The sequence below is a fragment of the Osmerus mordax genome, chromosome 28 (assembly GCF_038355195.1).
Source record: "Osmerus mordax isolate fOsmMor3 chromosome 28, fOsmMor3.pri, whole genome shotgun sequence".
NCBI classification, from domain to species: domain Eukaryota; kingdom Metazoa; phylum Chordata; class Actinopteri; order Osmeriformes; family Osmeridae; genus Osmerus; species Osmerus mordax.
The window spans coordinates 5,261,449-5,289,199 of record NC_090077.1 but is presented as its reverse complement, the minus strand read 5'-3'; the positions used below and the strand labels follow the sequence as shown (position 1 = coordinate 5,289,199).

The window sequence follows — 27,751 nt, the reverse complement described above, 5'->3', positions numbered from 1 at the left end:
GGGAGCCAAAAGAGCCGGTTCTTTCCAGTGAGCTGAGCCAAACGAGTCGGCTCATGAATAAGAGCTTGGTTGGAGGAATGAGCTCCTCGTCTCGCACAACGACCCGGACACAGCGCGAGAGTGGCGGCCTAATAGACTAGGCAGACAATGCAAGGAATAAAATGTTTCACTTTATTTTTGTATTCTGAAAAGTTGTCACAACATGATTGTGGGTCACAAAGACAGCACGATGGTGGCATAATAGACATCGCAGACAACAGTCCTCATTCCTCCAATCAACCTTATTCCTCCAACCGAGACAAGGGGGCTCATTCCACCCAACCGAGACTTGTACGGGCTCTTTGAATGAGATTCCAGTGAGATTTACTAACTAGTTACGCCTATATACCTTTATAATAAGAATATGTGATTTATAGCATCTGCCCGAGGAATAAAAGAAAATACTTCACTTTATTTTTATTCTATGAAAAGTTGTCACAACATGGCTGTGGGTCACAACAACCCGAAGACAGCACAAGGGTTCCTCCTAGTGTTAACTAGTGATAAAACGTGATGTACACCCCCCCCCCCCCCCCCTTCACATTCCCTCCCCTACGCATCTACGTTGTTGTATTTGGAAAAGTTGCACCGACACGGCGTGGGGGTCACAACGACCCTTACACATTGCCAGAGTGGCGGTGCCTTAATACACAACGCGGACACGGCAGGGGGTCACAATGACCCTGAGACAGCGCAAAGGTTAAAAGAAAATTCTTCACTTTATTTTTGTATTAGGTAAAGTTGTGGCAACATGGCTGTGGGTCACAATGACCCGAAGGTAGCACAAGGGTTAAAGAATTGAATGTTTTTACCTAAACGGTTCTGGCTACCAGAAACCTAACATTGTGATGGTGATGTTGGATGCTTTTGTAAGTAACAGTTAAAATTGTGTTGACCGGCCTAGCAGTGAGTGGTCTACACTTATTTACTTTATCAATGAAAAATTGAACGTTTGATATGTTTACCTCACTGCATATATGTATAATACCTTAAAGGGGTCATAGAATGATTTTATAGGGTATTTCACACTGTTCCTTAACCCTTGTGCTGCCTTCGGGTCAAATGACCCAAAGGTTCATAACGAACCATCGTTGTGCGAAGCTGGGGAGCAAAGACGCAACATGGCTAACAGCACCCGTTAGCTGTAATACCAGTGTAATACTCGCACTTCAGTGTCGTAGCCTAAGCATAACTTTGTATTATTTTATTTTTTTGCATTGTAAGCAACATAAGTTATTAATTTGCTGTATGTAAAATGTGTTTCACATACAGCAACGGCCGGGGAGGTCACTTCACACACCACACAGCGGCTGATGTGCTCCTTTATCTCTTCGACAGCCACAGGCATCATGGGCACAGCTGCCGTAGTGGAAAGCCAGTAGGACTTGTCGTTGCGGCTGGCATAGTCACAGGTGCCCATGTTGCAGTAGGAGAAGGGCATGGTGCTGAACAGGTGCATGCAGGAGCCTGCCTGGCCTGGTGAGAGTGAGGGGGTACACAGGAGTCACCTGATGACTCCCCTTGTATGGTTACTGGTTACATACACTCTCCTTCGCCATCTACGTTGGCTAGAAACAGACATAAGTGTGTTTTTGAGTGAGTAATTTACATTTAGTCATTTAGCAGACGCTCTTATTCAGAGCGACTTACAGTAAGTACAGGGACATTCCCCCCGAGGCAAGTAGGGTGAAGTGCCTTGCCCAAGGACACAACGTCATTTTGCACGGACGGGAATCAAACTGGCAACCTTCGGATTACTAGCCCGATTCCCTAACCGCTCAGCCACCTGACTCCAGTAATGCTGTAGTGCCACATACCAAGGTCCTGTGTGTGAGCTTTTTCCTGGCCCTCCAGGTAGAGGAGGCACCAGCACTACCTACAGACACCAGGACACACGCACCTCAGTGTTCACCCCCATACACTGCAACAGATGTGAGCAGTAGCAATGATGTGTGTCAAATGTAAATAGATAACTGACTGGAGACATATCTACTGAAATGCATGGGAAAAGTTGTTTTAGTGAATCTTTCTCAATTTTATTTGGAACTGATGCTGTGATGGGGAAGATGAGGAAGCCAAAAGCTAACTTTGTACTATATTGACATGATCAATGACATGTACTAAACAAGATGCATGAACGATAAGTGAATCAACAAACTAATTTGCCATTAACAAAGTCACCTTTGTAACCTGGGAACCCTCTACCCCCTGGTGGACCTTGGTCTCCATCTTGCCCTGGTTCCCCTGGCTCTCCTGCTGTGCAGTACAGACCTGCCGAAAGCTCAGAGCACAGGGTATGGGTTCCTAAACACCAACTGAATGACCAGCAATCAGACTGATCTCCTACCAGCCCATCCATCACATAAACTACATAAGTATAAAGGAACACATTTGGTCAACTCTTTCTCAAATGTTGTTACCAAGGCTACCATTTTGACCCGCAAGAAAACAGCTTCAACCCAGTATGAAATGTAAACTGATTCATATTGTCAGCTGTATCAACAGTGATCTGGTCAGAAGAATGCTATCATTGTAGCCTTTTTACCGTTCTGGTGCCACTTGGTGTTTCAAATGTGTAACTGCATCTCGAGTGTTTGTGTCATTGACTTCATTGGTTTGTATCCACTATCCACGGTTAGGTGAGCTCTAAATGTAGTTTATCATGGAGATAAAGTGTCCCTACGTTTTAACATTTTTAGATTTAATGTATTGAAAAAAATCAAAGCTCTGGTGCAGTTCTAACAGCTATGAAGGTAAGGGCTATCATTATGTGCGTTGCTTTTGACGTTGTATCTAGGATTTGGGACTTTGTGCTTGTTTCAAAATTCATTTCGGTGTTAGCTAGCCAACTAGCTAGCTTTACTTCCATTGTGTTGTTAGCTAGATTCAGTGTTTGTCTTTATTAATGGGGATATGTTAGTACGTTTTGAAAAGTGTATGTAATATAATTTGTTGTTATTCAGATGCAGACAGTGTTGCGAGTCTCAAGGTACGTAGTTACTTCAGTTTTGTGAACCTTTAATTTCACCACCCTCGTGCACCATAAAGATAACTAGTGTGTTTCTGTATTGCTGCTAGTGATGTGTCTCTCGTGAACTACAGTAGGCTATGACTCGGGAGTAATGAGTCGCCTCAGAGAGGGATTAGGTTAGTTCATTTTCTCGTACAAAGAAGATAAAAGTACAAATAACAAAACAATTGTAAACGAATCTCATTTACGTCTTACTCCTACTAAACCTAGCAGTCACGCGAAAGTGAATGAGGTAAACAAATCCCTTCTTGTTTCCTCTTCTGAAAAGCCTTCAGTGATCTTCAGTGAGCCTTTCACTGCTATTTCCAGTTCCGGCTCGTCCGGTTTTGCGGCAGTGGCTCGCCTTTTTCCAAGCTCCGAGACTCCTTTAAAAAATGTTTTATTATTGGTCGAAAAAGTACGGATAATAGTACACAGTTCAGTATACAATAGGGGTGGAACGGTACATGTATTTGTACCGAACCGTACGGTACGGGCGTCACGGTTCGGTGCATGAAATTACACGGACACGGAATAAAAATAAATAAAACTCGCGTGCAAATTAATTAATGTAATGCGGAACTACTTTTAGATAGTCGTGTTCTTTAGGGGCATCTAATCTGTAGCTCTGAAGCTCTGATTGGCGCCGCCAGAGCCTATTAGAGCCTATATTAGACATTCTCTGGCGCCGCCGTCAGAGATGGGCCAGCTAGCAGCACCAAGGACGAGTATGGCGAGTGATGGCGATCCACGAGAGATAGAGGACCCGCAGCGTAATCCCCGCAAAATTCAAGTCAAAATGACAGCAGCGGTGTCTGCCGATATTACAGAGTTGAGGAATTACTCCAAGATCGAATTTATTAAAAAAACATTGGTAATAAAGTAATCTGGCTTTCATAACTCAGTGCCTAACCTCTTACTGACATCTCCGCACGTCACTGGTTGTGGGGTATGTGAGTGGAAATACATCTAACATGCTAACGCATATAACGCATCTGGCGTGTGCTAAATGACAAAAAATATCCGACGCCATCACCCAGGTGTGCCACTCACTGGAACGAGACAAAAAAAAAGTTCTCCTCCCTACAGTGCTTAACCAGCCATTAGATACACATACAAATAGGGCCAAAAAAATTACTGACGCAATCGGAATTTACATGTCATCTTCAATGCGGCCGAATTCACTCTTAGAGGAACCTGGTTTGTTTTGCTTTTCCGTTGTACCGAACTCGTACCGAACCGTGATATGAACCGAACCGTGACTTCAGTGTACTGTTCCACCCCTAGTATACAAGTGTATAAACAACTGAAATAAGGAAAATAAAAAATAACATTGCCAGGGGTATTACAAGAGAATACCCCTGGCAATGTTGGGAGCGCTCAGTTCAAAAGCTTTAAAGATCCTGTAAAGCAAGTTCCATGATTTGGTTCTCAGTACATTATATATGTGTGAAATGAGTTCCTGAAAGCATGTACGAAGCCACCGTTTTTCAAAACCTACCGTTTACAGCTACAGTGTTACAGCTCAGGGGAACATTTCATTTATATGCATCTATATGTTTCTCTCATTGAACAAATAAATTATATTCTGTTTTGTTCGGCTTGACGTAGCGTCCATTATCTGGGTCGTAGGTAGCCTATAGACGTGGTGCCTTCCAGCGATGGGCGGAGCTTCAGCTCCTTCAGGCAACACGCCCCCTGTCTCAAGCAGAGAAGACTGCTGATTTTCTCACGATTTCAAAGCCTAATTGAACATACTTGTCTGTGTTTTTTTTTTTCTTCATTCGAATTTGGATGGGTAGTTAATAACACATTCTTCTGTGGTGTGGTGAACTTAAAACTCGTTTCCAATTCCACTTTACAGGACCTTTAATTTCTGATGGTATGGGGGTGCATTAGGGCCTATACAATGGTCAGCTTGTACATCTGGAAAGGCACCATCAATGCTGAAAGGTAAATACATGTTTAGAGCAACATTTGCTTGCATCCAGGCAACATATAACTACTTTTTTGTATTATATTCCGTTTTGTGACACCCAACAACATACAATTGATAACAGTTTAAATGTTTACTACCAACAACCAAATAGCGCAAATTCGTTGGAAAAATAAACCTGCAATATGGCTTTTAAGGAGTCTGTCCACTCCCTATTAAGTAGCCGGCTCTGCCCTCCTTCGTACTTCTGCTCAATTTTCATTTTGCTTCTGTACTGCCTCTGGGCTTTAGGTATATTAGTCAGATGTCTCCGGTAAACTTTTTACCGGTCCAGTCAGCGAACAGAGGGAGTGGCTGAGAACGAAGACGTTGATGTTGTGCGCTAGTTTGAGTTGTAGTTCCGTAATGGCGGCAGAGAAAGATGCGAACGAAGCCATTCGGTCCGTTGTGGCAATGCTGCCGAATATCCAGAAGTTAAAGCCGGAGCAAGAACAATCTTTGATCCCCACGGGGTTCGTTTGGCTTTCCAGCTAGCTCTGTTAGTGGTGAAGGAGTTGGCTAAGGCAAACGCTAGCGATTGGTTATGGCAGATCCAGAGTGGCTCTGGGCAGATCCAATAGTTTTAAACTTCAACAGAGTACCCGCCTTCAAGGAAGTTAACGCTTGTGAATGGAGCGAGCCCAGACTCTGTCCAAATGAAATGTACGAGAGTACATTAGCAACGTTAGCAACGACATTAGCAAGCCAAAACCCTTTCTAGCATGTGTATTGACAGGGAGAGCCTAACTTGTCAGCTGTGTTGTCGATGCCTCGAGAGAAAAAAGAAAGTGACCAGAGCTTGCCGTAAAGCAGTATCTCAGGCCGTACAATGTGTATGACGTCAATGACATTTTAAAAGGCTTTTTAAAACAAAAAAGCGACTTTAAAAAAATCTAACACTCAGCAGTGTGTATTTTTTTTTTCCTCCCCTTTCGAATTCAACATTCAAATTACTAGACAAAAATTATATCCTGAGAAAAGTGGATTTTGAGGGGTATAGCTCCATAGACCTCCATTCATTCTGCACTGGACCGTTAGCGCCCTCATGTGGAACTGCAACCAGTTCAGAACCCGGAAGTTTCCCGAGAGTGGCAGTTCTCCCCTATTAAACATTCTCTGATTAAACTCACGTACACAGACCGGATACGAGTCTTTGGTTCATTTTTCAAGTGATCTGAATTCACACGCTACGAAAAGGAAACAGACAGTGTTGCCACAGTTACTTTGAAAAAGTAACTTAGTTACGTTACAGTTACTTGATTTTAAAAGTAACTTAGTTACTTTACAAGTTACTTGATTTTAAAAGCAACTAAGTTAGATTACAAGTTACTTTATTAGTTACATTCAGCAGCTGGCGACAACAGCCCCGCCGCCTCAACATAAAAATAGGTGCGTCAATAGGTGTGCGAACACACGAACCTTGATATTTCCATCTTTAGCTGACAAATACTCAAAATAGTGATTGTATTTCCAACTCGAAAATGCGCATCTCTCTCTCTCTCCTGCTACATTGTTGTTTGTGTCGCTGAGTGGTAGGTCTATGTATATACACGTGACGTGACCCTCGTGCTGAAAACGTGACTTAATTGTCGCATAGGCTTAACTCCCAGAGACGCAAGAAGAAACCAAATATATATTTTACTATTAATGACAAAATAGTAACGCACAGTGACTTGGACAAGTAACTTTAATCTGATTACTGGTTTGGAAATAGTAACGCGTTAGATTACTCGTTACTGAAATAAATGGTCAGATTAGAGCGTCATCACTGGAAACGGAGGATTTGTTTTCGTCATTCACTTTCGCTTGACTGCTAGGTTTAGCAGTAAGACGTGAATGATATTCGTTCTTTGATTACAGGATACATCAATCTTTGATTTGATTGATTACAGGTTTTGTTATTTTGGTCAAGTTACAAGTTTTTTGTAACTTGACTTACAGTTCAGTGCGATGTAATTATGTGGCGTGATAATTAAATGCTAGTGTGATAATGAATAATTTCAAATCATACAAAGTGTCATTTGTATTTAATGCAGGTTTTTTCTTCTTTTCATGTTTATATGTATATATTTGCAATAGTGGACGTATTCAGGCCAAGGAATTGAGTATATGTGAAAGCTGAGCTCTCATTAACTTGGAACTGTTTCTTCCAGATCCCCTACTGGCCAATCATGATCAGTGATCATGATTGATCATGGGCGGACAGTAGACAGAGAAGACACCTTAAGGCTCCAGAGAGACTACAGAGACTCAACCAGAGAGACTACAGAGAGACTCAACGATTGAAAGACTCAACCAGAAACAGCAGTAACCAGACAAAGGATCAGCCAGAGAGAAACAAGCTTCCAGAGACTTGATACAGGATCCAGAGAGACCAGACAGAGAACCAAGAGAGAGCTGAGTTATGGAGACACATCACTGTGACACATGTGGGAAGAGCCTTTCCTCATCCAGTAGCCTCAAAAAGCACATGAAGATCCACACTGGAGAGAAGCCCTACAGCTGTGACCTCTGTGGTAAAACCTTTAGCCAGGTTGGCCATTTCACAGTTCACAGCAGGATCCACACTGGAGAGAAGCCCTACAGCTGTGACCTCTGTGGTAAAACCTTTAGCCGTGCTAGCAGTTTGACACATCACCGCAGAATCCACACTGGAGAGAAGCCCTACAGCTGTGTCCTCTGTGGTAAAAGCTTTAGGCACGCTGGCAATTTCACAGTTCACAGCAGGATCCACACTGGAGAGAAGCACTACAGCTGTGACTTCTGTGGTAAAACTTTTAGCCACGCTGGCCATTTCACAGTTCACAGCAGGATCCATACTGGAGAGAAGCCCTACAGCTGTGACCTCTGTGGTAAAACCTTTACCCATGCCAGCAGTTTCACAGTTCACAGCAGGATCCACACTGGAGAGAAGCCCTATAGCTGTGACCTCTGTGGTAAAACTTTTACCCATGCTAGCAGTTTGACAGATCACAGCAGGATCCACACTGGAGAGAGGCCCTACAGCTGTGACCTCTGTGGTAAAACTTTTAGCCAGGCTGCCCATTTCAGAGCTCATAGCAGGATCCACACTGGAGAGAAGCCCTACAGCTGTGACCTCTGTGGTAAAACCTTTAGCAGTAATAGAAGTTTCACAGTTCACTGCAGAATCCACACTGGAGAGAAGCCCTACATCTGTTACCTCTGTGGTAAAACCTTTAGCAGTAATAGAGGTTTCACAGTTCACAGCAGGATCCACACTGGAGAGAAGCCCTACAGCTGTGACCTCTGTGACTATTCAGGTAAAACAAATGGCCATCTGAAAAGTCACCTGCGTGTTCACAATAAAAAAAACAACAAAGTAGTAATGTCTGGGGTCAAGCTGTCCCAGCAGCCACCACCTGAGAGAACTTCTGTATGACCCACAGCTGGAAGAACTACCGACCTACAACAAAAAAATCTAAAATCCTCTGCTGTTAGACTGCTCCTCCCAAGGTTTCTTCCATTTTGTTGTCTTAACTTTTATTGATGTAAGACTGTTTAGCCTGTGTTACGAACTTTGTCTAGGGGGTAAGGCCGTAACACTAAACAAACACACAGACAGAACACGCATGCAAACATGGCAAGGTACGTAACAGCCTGTGTCCTGTACCGGTCTTTCGCCAACTGTCTTTGAAGGAGGGAAGCCGTGAACTGCTCTTCCCTAGGTTTTTATTTTATTTTTTATGTTCCTCGTCTTCCTTGAGGGTTTTGGTTGGTTGAGGGGCAGTTCTATGGGCGTACATGAAGCCCTCTCACATTGCTTGTAAAAGGGGTTATACAAATACATTTTATTTGAATTTGATGATCAGTCGTCCAATGCACACTGATCCATTGTTGAAGAATACCAACGCACTTCTCTGTATTTACATTAGCAAGTAAAGGGTCAAGAGACTGGATGGTTCTGAAACAAAAGGCTTTATTGTCCTATTTACAAGACGATAGCCTGTTACAGGTCAGTTTAGCCATCAGGTGGTCTGATGGCTGAGCGGTTAGGGAATCGGGCTAGTAATCAGAAGGTTGCCGGTTCGATTCCTGGCAGATTCCTGGCCCTGCAAAATGACGTTGTGTCCTTGGGCAAGGCACTTCTGCTAAATGTAAATGTGCTATGACAACAGATGTATAATTAATGATTTTGCTGCTTCTCAACAACAAAAATGGAGATTGCCCAAGTAACGGAAAGTCGCTAGATTTGTCGCTTGTCACTAGATAAGATTTTTTGTCTCTAGGGAAGTTAAAACGCTACACTGCCTCTGTCGCTTTTTCTCACAAAAAGATAAACTTGCTTGGATGCAAGTGATGGATGCAAAAAAGCTACAATTCTGAGCAGAAAACGCTTAATATTTGTTTTTGTTATCAAGACATTTTAAGATTACTGTTCCTTGTTCAGATTTTTCTTGCTCTGCTTATCAGCTCTGCCAACTGCGAAAAATGGTATCTTAAATCCATATGCAACATAAAGAATAATTCAGACAGATAATGTACTTTTTACAGTTGTATTGTTCATGCATTTTATGTAAAAAGTCTGGCGAGTAAAATAAAACATTGACTAGCTAATGGCGACTCAAGCTTCATTCTGTCCGTAGAGGGTTGTTGAGGGCATGAAACAGAAGAGTTTCCTCTTTGGAGCGTAATTTCCATTTTATACGAAGGATGACCAACTGACTATGGACCCTGGGAATAGGGTGGTTCAGCTACCATACATAAACTTCATGAGGGAGCTGGGTGCTACCTTCCTCAATGCCTACACCAACTCTCCAATCTGCTGCCCATCCCGTGCAGGTACGGTTCCCAATGTACAACACCTATCAGTAGTGGAAGAATGGACTTACATGACTTTGTGGGCTTTCAGCTATGTGGAGTGGCCGTTTTGTTCACCTGACCCAGTCATGGAATAACTATAAGTGCCTGGATCCCAATGCTACCACATGGATGGACGTTCTGCGGCAGAACGGTTTTCACACCCAGATGATGGGCAAACTGGACTACACGTCAGGAGGTCACTCAGTCAGGTGGGATTAGCCAGTGGACTCTGCCAAGCAGAAAACAAGTAACTCAGACTCATTTGTGACCACAGTAATCTTGTGGAGGCACAAGATGTCCCATTCCTTCTGCGTCATGAAGGAAGGCCAGTCACCGACCTGGTGGGAAACATCTCCACTGACAGGGTTATGATTAAGGACTGGGAGACTGTAGACAAGGCCACCCAGTGGATCCGCCACAGTGCTGCCTCTCTCTCCCAGCCCTTTGCCCTTTACGTGGGCCTCAATCTGCCCCACCCCTACCAAACACAGTCCCTGGGACCCACTGCTGGGTGATCCACCTTTCGCACCTCCCCTTACTGGCTTCAGAAGGTCATATCTTTAGCATTTCACGTTTATTTCTCAAATTAAAATGCAGACAGCAGATTGTCACGTTTGGTAGAGATTTACTCCTTTTCTCTCCTTATGCAGGTGATGTATGACCTTATTTCGCTTCCAAAATGGCTGCCCTTGTCCGTCATGCATCCTGTTGACTACTACTCCACCTACACTAAGAACTGCACTGGTAACTTCACAACAGAGGAAGTCAGAAGCAAACGAGCCTTCTATTATGCCATGTGTGCTGAAACAGATGCCTTGCTAGGTTCGTTGTAAACCAGACCAACAGTTTTGATTGAAGTTTGATGGGGGAGACATCGAATTCACTGTAACTTTTTTGTGATGAAACTGGTAATAATTGACTTGATTTAGAATTTACAGACACCAAATCCAAGCCTCGTCTCTGTTGGGGCCCAGGTCAGGTGATTCCATGGGGAACTGGGTAGGTGGGTCAGATGGCTGAGTGGTTAGGCAGTCGCGCTATTAATCAGAAAGTTGTTAATTCCATTCCGGCCGTGCCAAATGACGTTGTGTCCTTGGGCAAGGCACTTCACCTTACTTGCCTCGGGGAGAATGTCCCTGTACTTACTGTAAGTCGCTCTGGATAAGAGCGTCTACTAAATGTAAATGTATACTGACCATGGAGCACCGGCAGTTCTACAAGATGTCCATGCTGGAGGGCAGCTCCCACGTTCCCCTGCTGGTCATGGGTCCAGGGGTGAAGTCTGGCCAGCAGCTCAGCCTGCCTGTATCCCTGGTGGATCTTTACCCCACCCTGTTAGGTGAGGACTGGGAAGCTGGCATCCATAGCCCAGAATGTTGTCTTGGGAAAACATGGTACATTAGTGGACTGTAACTCATTTGCACTGTCAGTTTTCAATGGAAAGGTTACTCAGGTCAAATTAAGATCCATATATGTTTATTGTATGCACCTTCCTTCCAGATTAAATTCCGTGTTTGTGTGAACTTACATGGCAATTAAAACCAATTCTGATTTTATGACACTCAACATCCATATAGATATTAGATATTCAGCAAATGGTAAGGCTATTTCATAAAAACTAGGGAAATGCACTATAGAACATATCACACATGGAAGAGGTTAGACACATGACAAACACAGATTGAGACTGCAGTAGTGAGAGCCGTGACGAGCACTGTATCGATAACTTGATAATAATGGCTGCCTGTGTGTCATGGAATTAACTTAACATCATCTCAATCACCGTCTGCATCACGGACATGGAAACTATTCTAGTATGAGCTCAAAAGGACAGAAGATCACTTTCACTTGAAATCAGTATTTGGAGATTTAAATTCCCAGAAATAAACAGACTAGTTAAGCATATAATGTGTTATTTATTTAGTGTGTCGTAAATATGCTTGGGACATTAAAAAAAAATATATATATGTTCTGTCCCAGGTGGTCTGTGGTGAGGCAGTGGATGAGCTGCACACCGACCCATGGTGTGTCCCCAGAGGTGAAGGGGAGGGGATGGACCACTGCAGCCAAGGGTGGAGCAGAATTCCCTCCAGAGTGGGCAGGTCTTTGCCAAACCGCCTCCTTCTGTAGGTTCATATCTTCTGAAGAGAGGAAAGTAAAGAGAGAACGACAGATAGCAGAAAATATGAGAGAAGTGGAGGGGATTGTGGTCAGCTAGATACAGACAATGTGTGTCTCATGTGAGTGTCTTACGGCTTGGAAATCCCTGGGAGATATCTTCGGCTTGATCCTCGGAGATATCCTCCTCTCTCCTGAATGTAGTAGGGGGGGGGGGGGTATAGATGTGTGTGGGGTTTTATTGCCGGGGGGGGGGGGGGGGGGTCAGGAGGGCTACGGGAAGAAAGGGACAGTGGGGAAAGGGGAGGTCGGGAGGACGACCGGGGGGCAGGGACGAAGGCCAGGGCAGTTCTGGAGGCCGGCCAGGAGGCAGGGTGAAAAGCCGGGCCAGCTCTGGAGGCAGACCTGGAGGCCGTCTGGATGTGCAGAGGTGCTCAGGGGGTCGGTGGTGGTGACCAAGGCTGGGCTTCTTATGTGCAGGGAGCTCTGGGGGTGGAGTCGACCAGGACTCTGCTGGGGGCTCAGAAGGAGCAGAGGGCTCGTTGCTGGGCAGCACGGGCACCTGGCCTCTGGGCAGCACGGGCATCAGGCCTCTAGGCAGCACGGGCATCAGGCCTCTGGGCAGCACAGGCAGAGGGCCTCTGGGCAGCACGGGCAGAGGGCCTCTGGGCAGCACGGGCAGAGGGACTCGGGGCAGCACAGGCAGAGGGCCTCTGGGCAGCATGGGCAGAGGGTCTCTGGGCAGCAGTGCTGTATCACTCATTTCTGGGATGGTGGACACAGCACGGGCCCTGGGGAGAACAACATTACTCACTCATGGCCTTTCTCAGAATCAATGCTTCATCTGAAAACTCAGTTGATGAGGTTCAAAGTTGTAGAGGTTTACCACTGACCTGCCAAGTTCTGTCTCCCTTTCCATGTAGCCCTGCTTCGCCTCTGGGTCCTTGTCTAGGCCGCATCCCACTGTCAGTAGTAGGGGATGGACACAAAAGCAGGGAAAAGCAAAACAGGATTATAAAACCAAAGTAGTTATTTACCAACCTAGAAACCTAGAAAAGGTAATTGGAAAAAGACACAGGAGTGCAGAGAGCCTGGAGAGACCAAACCAAGACCACAACACACACACACGGAGACAGACAGAAAACACGAGGGGCAAGGAAGACCAGGAGAACTTAAACTGGTGCGTGGCTGTGACTGTCTGTGTTTGTGTGTCTTACCTCTTCCATGTGTACCATGTGAGGTCATTGTTGTGGAAGTGGTGTTTTTAGGGGACACCTCGGGGCTCCTGGGATCTACCCTACACCTCTTGGTGTTGCCCTGGGACAGGGAGAGGGAGGACGAAGACGAGGCGTCCTCAAGGGTCAGTGCCGTCGAAGACTCCCCCGAATCCTGTCTCTCTTCCAGCACTCTCTTCCTCTTTCTCTCCCCTCCTCTGCTGCTCTCTGCATCTCTTCTGTCCTTTCTCTTTTTCTGTCTCCCTGCTTTCCTCTCCTCCTCTGGATGCAGCCACGGGTGGAGAAGGACTTGCTCTAGAGTAGGCCGGTTTTTGGGGCACTTTGCCAAACACAATTTCAGCAGGTTCTTGCATTCTGGAGAGAGAAAGAAAGAGAGAGTGAGAGCGAGAGATAGCAGAGAATATGAAAGAAGTGGAGGAAACTGTGGTCAGTTTCACATACAGACAGAAAGCATGTGTGTGCCTCTGTGTGAGTGTGTATGTTTATTTTTCTCATCTGCGTGTGGATGCGTGGCTTACGTCTGGAAAACCCATCCATGGTAGGGATAGGATCACAATAAAGGACGTGGTCGGGTGTGCGAAAGGGGAATATCCCAGACAGCATGTTATATAACAGTACCCCCAGCTGCCAGACAGCGGATGGAACCGCCTGGTAGGAACCATGGAGGTACCATTCAGGAGGGATGTACATTTTGGTCCCTGACACACACACACAAAACAACCTTAGTTAAACCGCACATGGAAGTGTGTGTACGCATGTGATTGGGTGCAATTGCAACTGAGTCCATTCTTTATTTCCGCTCAAGACCTTGTGTTTGTCATCATGGTAAATCTTCGATGATATATTGCTCTTTAATATGGATTGGGGGGGGGGAGAGAAAATACAAGAGTAGGGAACGTACCAAGGAACTCGGTGTAGGGTGCTTCTTGAATAATGCAGCCACAGCCAAAGTCCAGAACCCTAATCCGTGGAACTGCAGAACCGGTCTCGACCAGAAGGTTCTCTGGCTTAATATCTCGGTGGAGGACACCCCAAGAATGAAAATTGACCATGGCCTCAACCAGCTGCCTCAGAATGATCTACAGAAAGAGACAGAGAGAAAGATGAAGGACAGTTGGGAGAGGGAGGGCAAATGGTGATGAATGTTGACTCACAAATAGCTCTTTGGAGGTGGATGGCTGTGACGAACTTGTCTGCACACACTCACCTTGGCCTGGTCCTCTGGGAGATATCCTCCTCGCTCCTGGATATAGTCAAACAGTTCCACGGCAGGTACAGGCCTCTCCATAACTATAATGAGCTCTTGGTCCAGCTCGTACCAGTCCAGCAGCTCCACTGCTGCCTGACCGTCTCCTCCCCCTCCAAACCTGGCCTCACCCCTCACCTCCTCACCCCTGGCCTTCTCAGCCATGTCCGCCCCACCCTGTCCTACAATCAGTAGGAGCACCACCTCCAGGGGGAGCTGGCGGAGCTTCGCACCCAGGGTCTAAAACACAGAGAACACAACAACCAGGTAGAGTTCATGCTGCAATAGGGATGTTTTCTGTTGGAAGACTGTGGTTTTGGAAGACACAGACAATTCAGAATGAGAATCTAAAATGGAATATATGAATTCTGAGTAGGTTAGTAGGACTAAAAAGGGGGATTGGTCCACTCACCACAGGTGTATTTATCACCTTATCAATGGGAACATGCTTGACTGCCACCTATCAAAAGAGATGGGTGAGGGGAAATACAACATGTTGATTTATAGAAATGATATACTGCTCTGTGTGTGTGTATGTTTTTGTATGTGTATGTTATGTCATTCTTACAGGCAGGTTGTCCTCTATACGGAGTCCAGCGTAGACTGAGCCAAAGCCACCTTGGCCAAGACAGCTCAGTTCCACGTACTTCTCCTCAAACGATCCTAGAGATCACACACACATTCATGTATAATGAATATTTTTGTCTATCCATCTATCTCTTTTTTCTGTCTTTATTATGTTGTATGTTTAAATCTAGCTACCTTAGCTATCGTCTTTAACTATGTTGTTACTATATGCATCACTATGTAGCTATAGTCATTTAATTGAATGTGTTGTGTTCTACAATATTGTAAGGCATTTGAAAAATACTAGAGCAGTTAATATCGTCATACTCACTCATGTTTCAAGGTGGGAGTGCATTGATATACACGTTATTGTGATATAATTACTATCTATTGAGTTAATTAACATTTGACTTTTTAAAAGCAATGTAGCCTTGATTTGCAGTGAGATTGTAAAATGCAGACATGTAGAGTGTTGTAGAATGGTATGCTGTTGTCATGGAATCAATTATGATGTCATAAGGACATCGGATTAGCCTTGTGCCTCATGAAACATGGCAAATTCAATAAAATCCACAAGAAAGTGACATTCACTTCAAGTTAGATAATATTGTAAAAAATAAAATAATCATATAGGTAGCCTTCAATCCAGCTCCATAGGATGTACTAGTTCAGTGCCTGTGCCATGAGAAGTGGGACTAAACAGGGTGCAATATTTATTTAAATAAAACCCTTTGCTCAGACAAATTAGTAGCCTATGTATTTAACATCTACTAAGCTCCTTAGCTACTCTTTGATACAACCTCCCAACCTTTCTCTTTTTATCAAAATGTTTTTTACTTTGCCATCACTTTGTGTCAACACTATCAGACTCCTAAACCACAATAATTCATATTTTTGTCTGATGGTGGTGACGGGGCAATGACGGACTTGACATTCATCGTGAAGTTATCATGTTTTTGTGGTTTTCAAGTCATTATAATAATATGAAATACAAAAATGGTGTTTAGTGTTTTCTAATAATTTATAAACACTAAATATGTGAAATGACAGTGTGTAAATCAGATGGTGGTGACATCTGATGATGTTGTACAATATTTGAAGGCATTTGAAAAATACTACAGCAGTTAATATTGTAATACTCACTCATTTTGAGGTGGGAGAGTGCATTGATTTGCAGGCTATCGTTGAATAATTATTATCTAGTGAGTTCATAAGAAAATGGACTAGAAATGTAGGCTACTTCAAAAAGTTTGCAGCAATGATCTGTTGGTTTTAAAATGATGCACATGTAGCTTTGTGGAACTGTGTGCTGTCATGAAATCTATTATGATGTCATTATGACATAGTATCACCCTTGTGCCTCAAGGAACATGGCAAATTCAATACATTCCACAAGGAATTTACATTAAAATCAGGTTAGATAAAATAACAGTAAATAAAAATAATATAGGCCACCTACAATCCAGGCCCATCGAATATACTCGTGGCGTGAGAAGTGGGGCAAAACAGGGTGGAATATAGAATATGGCGTCTGCTAAATGACAAAAAAAAATATTGAAAAAATAACCTTCTGATTAGACAAATTAGTAGCCTATGTATACACACGACAAACACAGATTGAGACTGCAGTAGCGAGAGCCGTGACGAGCACTGTATCGATAACTTGATAATAATGGCTGCCTGTCTGTCATTGAATTAACATCTCAATCACCGTCTGCATCACGGACATGGGCACTATCCTAGTATGAGCTCAAAAGGACAGGAGATCACTTTAATTTGAAATCAGTATTTGGAGATTTAAATTCCCAGAAATAAACAGACTAGTTAAGCATATAATGTGTTATTTATTTAGTGTGTCGTAAATATGCTTGGGACATTTAAAAAAAATATATATATGTTCTGTCCCAGGTGGTCTGTGGTGAGGCAGTGGATGAGCTGCACACCGACCCATGGTGTGTCCCCAGAGGTGAAGGGGAGGGGATGGACCACTGCAGCCAAGGGTGGAGCAGAATTCCCTCCAGAGTGGGCAGGTCTTTGCCAAACCGCCTCCTTCTGTAGGTCCATATCTTCTGAAGAGAGAAAAGGAAAGAGAGAGACAGCAGAGCATATGAGAGAAGTGGAGGGGATAATGGTCGGATAGATACAGACGATGTGTGTCTCGTGCATGTCATTTCCTGCGTGTGGATGCGTGTCTTACGGGAGATATCTTCGGCTTGATCCTCTGGGAGATGTCTTCCTCTCTCCTGGTTTTACGTACACCATAGGAACATGTGTGTACTGTATGTATGCATATGGCTGTGCCTGTGTAGTTGTGTGTTGGTCTTCCCTTCTGTTTTTCCCCACTAGCATCATTCATTCAGGTGTCCATTTTCCATGGACTTGTCAGCTTCATTCATGCTGTCCAACATCATTCACGTGTCTGTTCCCGTCCAATCCGGTGTTCATCTGACTCCATAAGAACCTTGTTCCAACCTTCCTTTGACAGCTTTCTTTGGATCCAGGGTCTGTGCTCTGTGATCTCTAATTGTTTTCTACAGGATTTTGTATTATTCCAGAGTCGGGTTAACCCTGGCCAACCCTATGAACTTGTAAACACACTCACCTTGACCTGATCCTCAGGGAGATATCCTCCTCTCCTGAATGTAGTCGGGGGGGATATAGATGTGTGTTGGGGGGGGGAGGTCGGGAGGACGACCGGGGGGCAGGGACGAAGGCCAGGGCAGTTCTGGAGGCCGGCCAGGAGGCAGGGTGAAAAGCCGGGCCAGCTCTGGAGGCAGACCCGGAGGCCGTCTGGATGTGCAGAGGTGCCCAGGGGGTCGGTGGTGGTGACCAAGGCTGGGCTTCTTATGTGCAGAGAGCTCTGGGGGTGCTGGAGTCGACCAGGACTCTGCTGGGGGCTCAGGAGGAGCAGAGGGCTCGGTGCTGGGCAGCACGGGCACCAGGCTTCTGGGCAGCACGGGCACCAGGCTTCTGGGCAGCACGGGCACCAGGCCTCTGGGCAGCACAGGCAGAGGGTCTCTGGGCAGCAGTGCTGTATCACTCATTTCTGGGATGGTGGACACAGCACGGGCCCTGGGGAGAACAACATTACTCACTCATGGCCTTTCGCAGAATCAATGCTTCATCTGAAAACTCAGTTGATGAGGTTCAAAGTTGTAGAGGTTTACTACTGACCTGCCAAGTTCTGTCTCCCTTTCCATGTAGCCCTGCTTTGCCTCTGGGTCCTTGTCTAGGCCGCATCCCACTGTCAGTAGTAGGGGATGGACACAAAAACATGGAAAAGCAAAATAGGATTATAAAACCAAAGTAGTTATTTACCAACCTCTAGAAAAGGTAATTGGAACAAGACACATGAGTGCAGAGAGCCTGGAGAGACCTAACCAAGACCAGAACACACACACACGGAGACAGACAGAAAACAGCAGGGGCAAGGAAGACCAGGAGAACTTAAACTGGTGCGTGGCTGTGACTGTCTGTGTTTGTGTGTCTTACCTCTTCCATGTGTACCATGTGAGGTCATTGTTGTGGAAGTGGTGTTTTTAGGGGACACCTCGGGGCTCCTGGGATCTACCCTACACCTCTTGGTGTTGCCCTGGGACAGGGAGAGGGAGGACGAAGACGAGGCGTCCTCAAGGGTCAGTGCCGTCGAAGACTCCCCCGAATCCTGTCTCTCTTCCAGCACTCTCTTCCTCTTTCTCTCCCCTCCTCTGCTGCTCTCTGCATCTCTTCTTTCCTTTCTCTTTCTCTTTTTCTGTCTCCCTGCTTTCCTCTCCTCCTCTGGATGCAGCCACGGGTGGAGAAGGACTTCCTCTAGAGTAGGCCGTTCTTCGGGGCACTTTGCCAAACACAATTTCAGCAGGTTCTTGCATTCTGGAGAGAGAAAGAAAGAGAGAGTGAGAGCGAGAGATAGCAGAGAATATGAAAGAAGTGGAGGAAACTGTGGTCAGTTTCACATACAGACAGAAAGCATGTGTGTGCCTCTGTATGAGTGTGTTTATTTTTCTCATCTGCGTGTGGATGCGTGGCTTACGTCTGGAAAACCCATCCATGGTAGGGATAGGATCACAATAAAGGACGTGGTCGGGTGTGCGAAAGGGGAATATCCCAGACAGCATGTTATATAACAGTACCCCCAGCTGCCAGACAGCGGATGGAACCGCCTGGTAGGAACCATGGAGGTACCATTCAGGAGGGATGTACATTTTGGTCCCTGACACACACACACAAAACAACCTTAGTTAAACCGCACATGGAAGTGTGTGTACGCATGTGATTGGGTGCAATTGCAACTGAGTCCATTCTTTATTTCCGCTCAAGTCCTTGTGTTTGTCATCATGGTAAATCTTCGATGATATATTGCTCTTTAATATGGATTGGGGGGGGGGGGGGGGGGGGAGAAAATACAAGAGTAGGGAACGTACCAAGGAACTCGGTGTAGGGTGCTTCTTGAATAATGCAGCCACAGCCAAAGTCCAGAACCCTAATCCGTGGAACTGCAGAACCGGTCTCGACCAGAAGGTTCTCTGGCTTAATATCTCGGTGGAGGACACCCCAAGAATGAAAATTGACCATGGCCTCAACCAGCTGCCTCAGAATGATCTACAGAAAGAGACAGAGAGAAAGATGAAGGACAGTTGGGAGAGGGAGGGCAAATGGTGATGAATGTTGACTCACAAATAGCTCTTTGGAGGTGGATGGCTGTGACGAACTTGTCTGCACACACTCACCTTGGCCTGGTCCTCTGGGAGATATCCTCCTCGCTCCTGGATATAGTCAAACAGTTCCACGGCAGGTACAGGCCTCTCCATAACTATAATGAGCTCTTGGTCCAGCTCGTACCAGTCCAGCAGCTCCACTGCTGCCTGACCGTCTCCTCCCCCTCCAGACCTGGCCTCACCCCTCACCTCCTCACCCCTGGCCTTCTCAGCCATGTCCGCCCCACCCTGTCCTACAATCAGTAGGAGCACCACCTCCAGGGGGAGCTGGCGGAGCTTCGCACCCAGGGTCTAAAACACAGAGAACACAACAACCAGGTAGAGTTCATGCTGCAATAGGGATGTTTTCTGTTGGAAGACTGTGGTTTTGGAAGACACAGACAATTCAGAATGAGAATCTAAAATGGAATATATGAATTCTGAGTAGGTTAGTAGGACTAAAAAGGGGGATTGGTCCACTCACCACAGGTGTATTTATCACCTTATCAATGGGAACATGCTTGACTGCCACCTATCAAAAGAGATGGGTGAGGGGAAATACAACATGTTGATTTATAGAAATGATATACTGCTCTGTGTGTGTGTATGTTTTTGTATGTGTATGTTATGTCATTCTTACAGGCAGGTTGTCCTCTATACGGAGTCCAGCGTAGACTGAGCCAAAGCCACCTTGGCCAAGACAGCTCAGTTCCACGTACTTCTCCTCAAACGATCCTAGAGATCACACACACATTCATGTATAATGAATATTTTTGTCTATCCATCTATCTCTTTTTTCTGTCTTTATTATGTTGTATGTTTAAATCTAGCTACCTTAGCTATCGTCTTTAACTATGTTGTTACTATATGCATCACTATGTAGCTATAGTCATTTAATTGAATGTGTTGTGTTCTACAATATTGTAAGGCATTTGAAAAATACTAGAGCAGTTAATATCGTCATACTCACTCATGTTTCAAGGTGGGAGTGCATTGATATACACGTTATTGTGATATAATTACTATCTATTGAGTTAATTAACATTTGACTTTTTAAAAGCAATGTAGCCTTGATTTGCAGTGAGATTGTAAAATGCAGACATGTAGAGTGTTGTAGAATGGTATGCTGTTGTCATGGAATCAATTATTTACATTTACATTTACATTTAGTCATTTAGCAGACGCTCTTATCCAGAGCGACTTACAGTAAGTACAGGGACATTCCCCCCGGAGCAAGTAGGGTGAAGTGCCTTGCCCAAGAACACAACGTCATTTGGCACGGCTGGGAATCAAACTGGCAACCTTCAGATTACTAGCCCGACTCCCTCACCACTCAGCCATCTGACTCCCTAATTATGATGTCATAAGGACATCGGATTAGCCTTGTGCCTCATGAAACATGGCAAATTCAATAAAATCCACAAGAAAGTGACATTCACTTCAAGTTAGATAATATTGTAAAAAATAAAATAATCATATAGGTAGCCTTCAATCCAGCTCCATAGGATGTACTAGTTCAGTGCCTGTGCCATGAGAAGTGGGACTAAACAGGGTGCAATATTTATTTAAATAAAACCCTTTGCTCAGACAAATTAGTGGCCTATGTATTTAACATCTACTAAGCTCCTTAGCTACTCTTTGATACAACCTCCCAACCTTTCTCTTTTTATCAAAATGTTTTTTACTTTGCCATCACTTTGTGTCAACACTATCAGACTCCTAAACCACAATAATTCATATTTTTGTCTGATGGTGGTGACGGGGCAATGACGGACTTGACATTCATCGTGAAGTTATCATGTTTTTGTGGTTTTCAAGTCATTATAATAATATGAAATACAAAAATGGTGTTTAGTGTTTTCTAATAATTTATAAACACTAAATATGTGAAATGACAGTGTGTAAATCAGATGGTGGTGACATCTGATGATGTTGTACAATATTTGAAGGCATTTGAAAAATACTACAGCAGTTAATATTGTAATACTCACTCATTTTGAGGTGGGAGAGTGCATTGATTTGCAGGCTATCGTTGAATAATTATTATCTAGTGAGTTCATAAGAAAATGGACTAGAAATGTAGGCTACTTCAAAAAGTTTGCAGCAATGATCTGTTGGTTTTAAAATGATGCACATGTAGCTTTGTGGAACTGTGTGCTGTCATGAAATCTATTATGATGTCATTATGACATAGTATCACCCTTGTGCCTCAAGGAACATGGCAAATTCAATACATTCCACAAGGAATTTACATTAAAATCAGGTTAGATAAAATAACAGTAAATAAAAATAATATAGGCCACCTACAATCCAGGCCCATCGAATATACTCGTGGCGTGAGAAGTGGGGCAAAACAGGGTGGAATATAGAATATGGCGTCTGCTAAATGACAAAAAAAAAAATTGAAAAAAGAACCTTCTGATTAGACAAATTAGTAGCCTATGTATACACACGACAAACACAGATTGAGACTGCAGTAGCGAGAGCCGTGACGAGCACTGTATCGATAACTTGATAATAATGGCTGCCTGTCTGTCATTGAATTAACATCTCAATCACCGTCTGCATCACGGACATGGGCACTATCCTAGTATGAGCTCAAAAGGACAGGAGATCACTTTAATTTGAAATCAGTATTTGGAGATTTAAATTCCCAGAAATAAACAGACTAGTTAAGCATATAATGTGTTATTTATTTAGTGTGTCGTAAATATGCTTGGGACATTTAAAAAAAAAATATATATGTTCTGTCCCAGGTGGTCTGTGGTGAGGCAGTGGATGAGCTGCACACCGACCCATGGTGTGTCCCCAGAGGTGAAGGGGAGGGGATGGACCACTGCAGCCAAGGGTGGAGCAGAATTCCCTCCAGAGTGGGCAGGTCTTTGCCAAACCGCCTCCTTCTGTAGGTCCATATCTTCTGAAGAGAGAAAAGGAAAGAGAGAGACAGCAGAGCATATGAGAGAAGTGGAGGGGATAATGGTCGGATAGATACAGACGATGTGTGTCTCGTGCATGTCATTTCCTGCGTGTGGATGCGTGTCTTACGGGAGATATCTTCGGCTTGATCCTCTGGGAGATGTCTTCCTCTCTCCTGGTTTTACGTACACCATAGGAACATGTGTGTACTGTATGTATGCATATGGCTGTGCCTGTGTAGTTGTGTGTTGGTCTTCCCTTCTGTTTCTCCCCACTAGCATCATTCATTCAGGTGTCCATTTTCCATGGACTTGTCAGCTTCATTCATGCTGTCCAACATCATTCACGTGTCTGTTCCCGTCCAATCCGGTGTTCATCTGACTCCATAAGAACCTTGTTCCAACCTTCCTTTGACAGCTTTCTTTGGATCCAGGGTCTGTGCTCTGTGATCTCTAATTGTTTTCTACAGGATTTTGTATTATTCCAGAGTCGGGTTAACCCTGGCCAACCCTATGAACTTGTAAACACACTCACCTTGACCTGATCCTCAGGGAGATATCCTCCTCTCCTGAATGTAGTCGGGGGGGATATAGATGTGTGTTGGGGGGGGGGGGGGGGGGGGGGGAGGTCGGGAGGACGACCGAGGGGCAGGGACGAAGGCCAGGGCAGTTCTGGAGGCCGGCCAGGAGGCAGGGTGAAAAGCCGGGCCAGCTCTGGAGGCAGACCTGGAGGCCGTCTGGATGTGCAGAGGTGCTCAGGGGGTCGGTGGTGGTGACCAAGGCTGGGCTTCTTATGTGCAGAGAGCTCTGGGGGTGCTGGAGTCGACCAGGACTCTGCTGGGGGCTCAGGAGGAGCAGAGGGCTCGGTGCTGGGCAGCACGGGCACCAGGCTTCTGGGCAGCACGGGCACCAGGCTTCTGGGCAGCACGGGCACCAGGCTTCTGGGCAGCACGGGCACCAGGCCTCTGGGCAGCACAGGCAGAGGGTCTCTGGGCAGCAGTGCTGTATCACTCATTTCTGGGATGGTGGACACAGCACGGGCCCTGGGGAGAACAACATTACTCACTCATGGCCTTTCGCAGAATCAATGCTTCATCTGAAAACTCAGTTGATGAGGTTCAAAGTTGTAGAGGTTTACCACTGACCTGCCAAGTTCTGTCTCCCTTTCCATGTAGCCCTGCTTTGCCTCTGGGTCCTTGTCTAGGCCGCATCCCACTGTCAGTAGTAGGGGATGGACACAAAAACATGGAAAAGCAAAATAGGATTATAAAACCAAAGTAGTTATTTACCAACCTCTAGAAAAGGTAATTGGAACAAGACACATGAGTGCAGAGAGCCTGGAGAGACCAAACCAAGACCAGAACACACACACACGGAGACAGACAGAAAACACCAGGGGCAAGGAAGACCAGGAGAACTTAAACTGGTGCGTGGCTGTGACTGTCTGTGTTTGTGTGTCTTACCTCTTCCATGTGTACCATGTGAGGTCATTGTTGTGGAAGTGGTGTTTTTAGGGGACACCTCGGGGCTCCTGGGATCTACCCTACACCTCTTGGTGTTGCCCTGGGACAGGGAGAGGGAGGACGAAGACGAGGCGTCCTCAAGGGTCAGTGCCGTCGAAGACTCCCCCGAATCCTGTCTCTCTTCCAGCACTCTCTTCCTCTTTCTCTCCCCTCCTCTGCTGCTCTCTGCATCTCTTCTTTCCTTTCTCTTTCTCTTTTTCTGTCTCCCTGCTTTCCTCTCCTCCTCTGGATGCAGCCACGGGTGGAGAAGGACTTCCTCTAGAGTAGGCCGTTCTTCGGGGCACTTTGCCAAACACAATTTCAGCAGGTTCTTGCATTCTGGAGAGAGAAAGAAAGAGAGAGTGAGAGCGAGAGATAGCAGAGAATATGAAAGAAGTGGAGGAAACTGTGGTCAGTTTCACATACAGACAGAAAGCATGTGTGTGCCTCTGTATGAGTGTGTTTATTTTTCTCATCTGCGTGTGGATGCGTGGCTTACGTCTGGAAAACCCATCCATGGTAGGGATAGGATCACAATAAAGGACGTGGTCGGGTGTGCGAAAGGGGAATATCCCAGACAGCATGTTATATAACAGTACCCCCAGCTGCCAGACAGCGGATGGAACCGCCTGGTAGGAACCATGGAGGTACCATTCAGGAGGGATGTACATTTTGGTCCCTGACACACACACACAAAACAACCTTAGTTAAACCGCACATGGAAGTGTGTGTACACATGTGATTGGGTGCAATTGCAACTGAGTCCATTCTTTATTTCCGCTCAAGTCCTTGTGTTTGTCATCATGGTAAATCTTCGATGATATATTGCTCTTTAATATGGATTGGGGGGGGGGGGGGGGGGGGGGGGAATACAAGAGTAGGGAACGTACCAAGGAACTCGGTGTAGGGTGCTTCTTGAATAATGCAGCCACAGCCAAAGTCCAGAACCCTAATCCGTGGAACTGCAGAACCGGTCTCGACCAGAAGGTTCTCTGGCTTAATATCTCGGTGGAGGACACCCCAAGAATGAAAATTGACCATGGCCTCAACCAGCTGCCTCAGAATGATCTACAGAAAGAGACAGAGAGAAAGATGAAGGACAGTTGGGAGAGGGAGGGCAAATGGTGATGAATGTTGACTCACAAATAGCTCTTTGGAGGTGAATGGCTGTGACGAACTTGTCTGCACACACTCACCTTGGCCTGGTCCTCTGGGAGATATCCTCCTCGCTCCTGGATATAATCAAACAGTTCCACGGCAGGTACAGGCCTCTCCATAACTATAATGAGCTCTTGGTCCAGCTCGTACCAGTCCAGCAGCTCCACTGCTGCCTGACCGTCTCCTCCCCCTCCAAACCTGGCCTCACCCCTCACCTCCTCACCCCTGGCCTTCTCAGCCATGTCCGCCCCACCCTGTCCTACAATCAGTAGGAGCACCACCTCCAGGGGGAGCTGGCGGAGCTTCGCACCCAGGGTCTAAAACACAGAGAACACAACAACCAGGTAGAGTTCATGCTGCAATAGGGATGTTTTCTGTTGGAAGACTGTGGTTTTGGAAGACACAGACAATTCAGAATGAGAATCTAAAATGGAATATATGAATTCTGAGTAGGTTAGTAGGACTAAAAAGGGGGATTGGTCCACTCACCACAGGTGTATTTATCACCTTATCAATGGGAACATGCTTGACTGCCACCTATCAAAAGAGATGGGTGAGGGGAAATACAACATGTTGATTTATAGAAATGATATACTGCTCTGTGTGTGAGTATGTTTTTGTATGTGTATGTTATGTCATTCTTACAGGCAGGTTGTCCTCTATACGGAGTCCAGCGTAGACTGAGCCAAAGCCACCTTGGCCAAGACAGCTCAGTTCCACGTACTTCTCCTCAAACGATCCTAGAGATCACACACACATTCATGTAGAATGAATATTTTTGTCTATCCATCTATCTCTTTTTTCTGTCTTTATTATGTTGTATGTTTAAATCTAGCTACCTTAGCTATCGTCTTTAACTATGTTGTTACTATATGCATCACTATGTAGCTATAGTCATTAAATTGAATGTGTTGTGTTTTACAATATTGTAAGGCATTTGAAAAATACTAGAGCAGTTAATATCGTCATACTCACTCATGTTTCAAGGTGGGAGTGCATTGATATACACGTTATTGTGATATAATTACTATCTATTGAGTTAATTAACATTTGACTTTTTAAAAGCAATGTAGCCTTGATTTGCAGTGAGATTGTAAAATGCAGACATGTAGAGTGTTGTAGAATGGTATGCTGTTGTCATGGAATCAATTATGATGTCAAAGATGTAGGATTAACCTTGTGCCTCATGAAACATGGCAAATTCAATAAAATCCACAAGAAAGTGACATTCACATCAGGTTAGATAATATTGTAAAACATAAAACTATAATATAGGTAGCCTACAATCCAGCTCCATAAAATATACTAGTTCAGTGCCTGTGCCATGAGAAGTGGGACTAAACAGGGTGCAATATTTATTTAAATAAAACCCTTTGCTCAGACAAATTAGTAGCCTATGTATTTAACATCTACTAAGCTCCTTAGCTACTCTTTGATACAACCTCCCAACCTTTCTCTTTTTATCAAAATGTTTTTTACTTTGCCATCACTTTGTGTCAACACTATCAGACTCCTAAACCACAATAATTCATATTTTTGTCTGATGGTGGCGACGGGGCAATGACGGACTTGACATTCATCGTGAAGTTATCATGTTTTTGTGGTTTTCAAGTCATTATAATAATATGAAATACAAAAATGGTGTTTAGTGTTTTCTAATAATTTATAAACACTAAATATGTGAAATGACAGTGTGTAAATCAGATGGTGGTGACATCTGATGATGTTGTACAATATTTGAAGGCATTTGAAAAATACTACAGCAGTTAATATTGTAATACTCACTCATTTTGAGGTGGGAGAGTGCATTGATTTGCAGGCTATCGTTGAATAATTATTATCTAGTGAGTTCATAAGAAAATGGACTAGAAATGTAGGCTACTTCAAAAAGTTTGCAGCAATGATCTGTTGGTTTTAAAATGATGCACATGTAGCTTTGTGGAACTGTGTGCTGTCATGAAATCTATTATGATGTCATTATGACATAGTATCACCCTTGTGCCTCAAGGAACATGTCAAATTCAATACATTCCACAAGGAATTTACATTAAAATCAGGTTAGATAAAATAACAATAAATTAAAATAATATAGGCCACCTACAATCCAGGCCCCTCGAATATACTCGTGGCGTGAGAAGTGGGGCAAAACAGGGTGGAATATGGAATATGGTGTCTGCTAAATGACTAAAAAAAATATTGAAAAAAGAACCTTCTGATTAGACAAATTAGTAGCCTATGTATTTAACATGTAATGATGTTGTTGACACATTAGGTGTTTCTTTCACAAAAGACATTTACTGACATTGCCATTTAGTTTTTTTCTGTTGAGGCTAGATGCTATTATAACCTACAATAGGAGAATACAATCTAATCTAAACATTTCAAATACTTTCCGCAGAATTAGCAAGAGGGTGTTGACATCATGGTTGTGACAGGGAATATTAACAGAAAGGTTTAAAATATTAAAAACG

General features: G+C 44.6%; 4 protein-coding genes and 1 pseudogene across 4 annotated transcripts in view; 1 reads left to right on the top strand and 4 right to left on the bottom strand.

Moving 5' to 3' along the window:
• LOC136937882 (arrestin domain-containing protein 3-like) overlaps positions 1-27,751 on the bottom strand; it is a 94,322-nt gene that overhangs the window by 22,513 nt on the left and 44,058 nt on the right. The gene's annotated exons all lie outside the window — the stretch shown is intronic.
• LOC136937844 (arylsulfatase K-like) lies at positions 482-11,350 on the top strand (annotated as a pseudogene).
• On the bottom strand, positions 12,478-17,367 carry LOC136937843 (serine/threonine-protein kinase prk-2-like; the record flags this gene model as incomplete). The annotated part of the gene is made up of 11 exons (XM_067230959.1): positions 17,330-17,367; positions 17,209-17,250; positions 16,959-17,080; positions 15,013-15,107; positions 14,857-14,904; positions 14,406-14,684; positions 14,100-14,277; positions 13,717-13,896; positions 13,181-13,552; positions 12,857-12,926; positions 12,478-12,754 (listed from the first exon to the last, which is right to left on the bottom strand). Coding segments are annotated over exons 1-11 (1,701 nt in total), but the record flags the coding sequence as incomplete, so codon positions are not given.
• Positions 17,627-22,909, bottom strand: LOC136937842 (serine/threonine-protein kinase prk-2-like). The gene is made up of 11 exons (XM_067230957.1): positions 22,872-22,909; positions 22,751-22,792; positions 22,501-22,622; positions 20,346-20,440; positions 20,190-20,237; positions 19,739-20,017; positions 19,433-19,610; positions 19,042-19,221; positions 18,504-18,881; positions 18,186-18,255; positions 17,627-18,083 (listed from the first exon to the last, which is right to left on the bottom strand). Exons 1-11 carry the CDS (start codon positions 22,907-22,909, stop codon positions 17,627-17,629), a joined length of 1,887 nt encoding a protein of 628 aa, XP_067087058.1.
• LOC136937841 (serine/threonine-protein kinase prk-2-like) lies at positions 23,132-26,070 on the bottom strand. Its single transcript, XM_067230956.1, is given in 9 exon segments — positions 23,132-23,663; positions 23,766-23,835; positions 24,084-24,461; positions 24,622-24,801; positions 25,013-25,190; positions 25,319-25,597; positions 25,770-25,817; positions 25,926-26,028; positions 26,030-26,070. Coding segments are annotated over 9 exon segments (1,809 nt in total).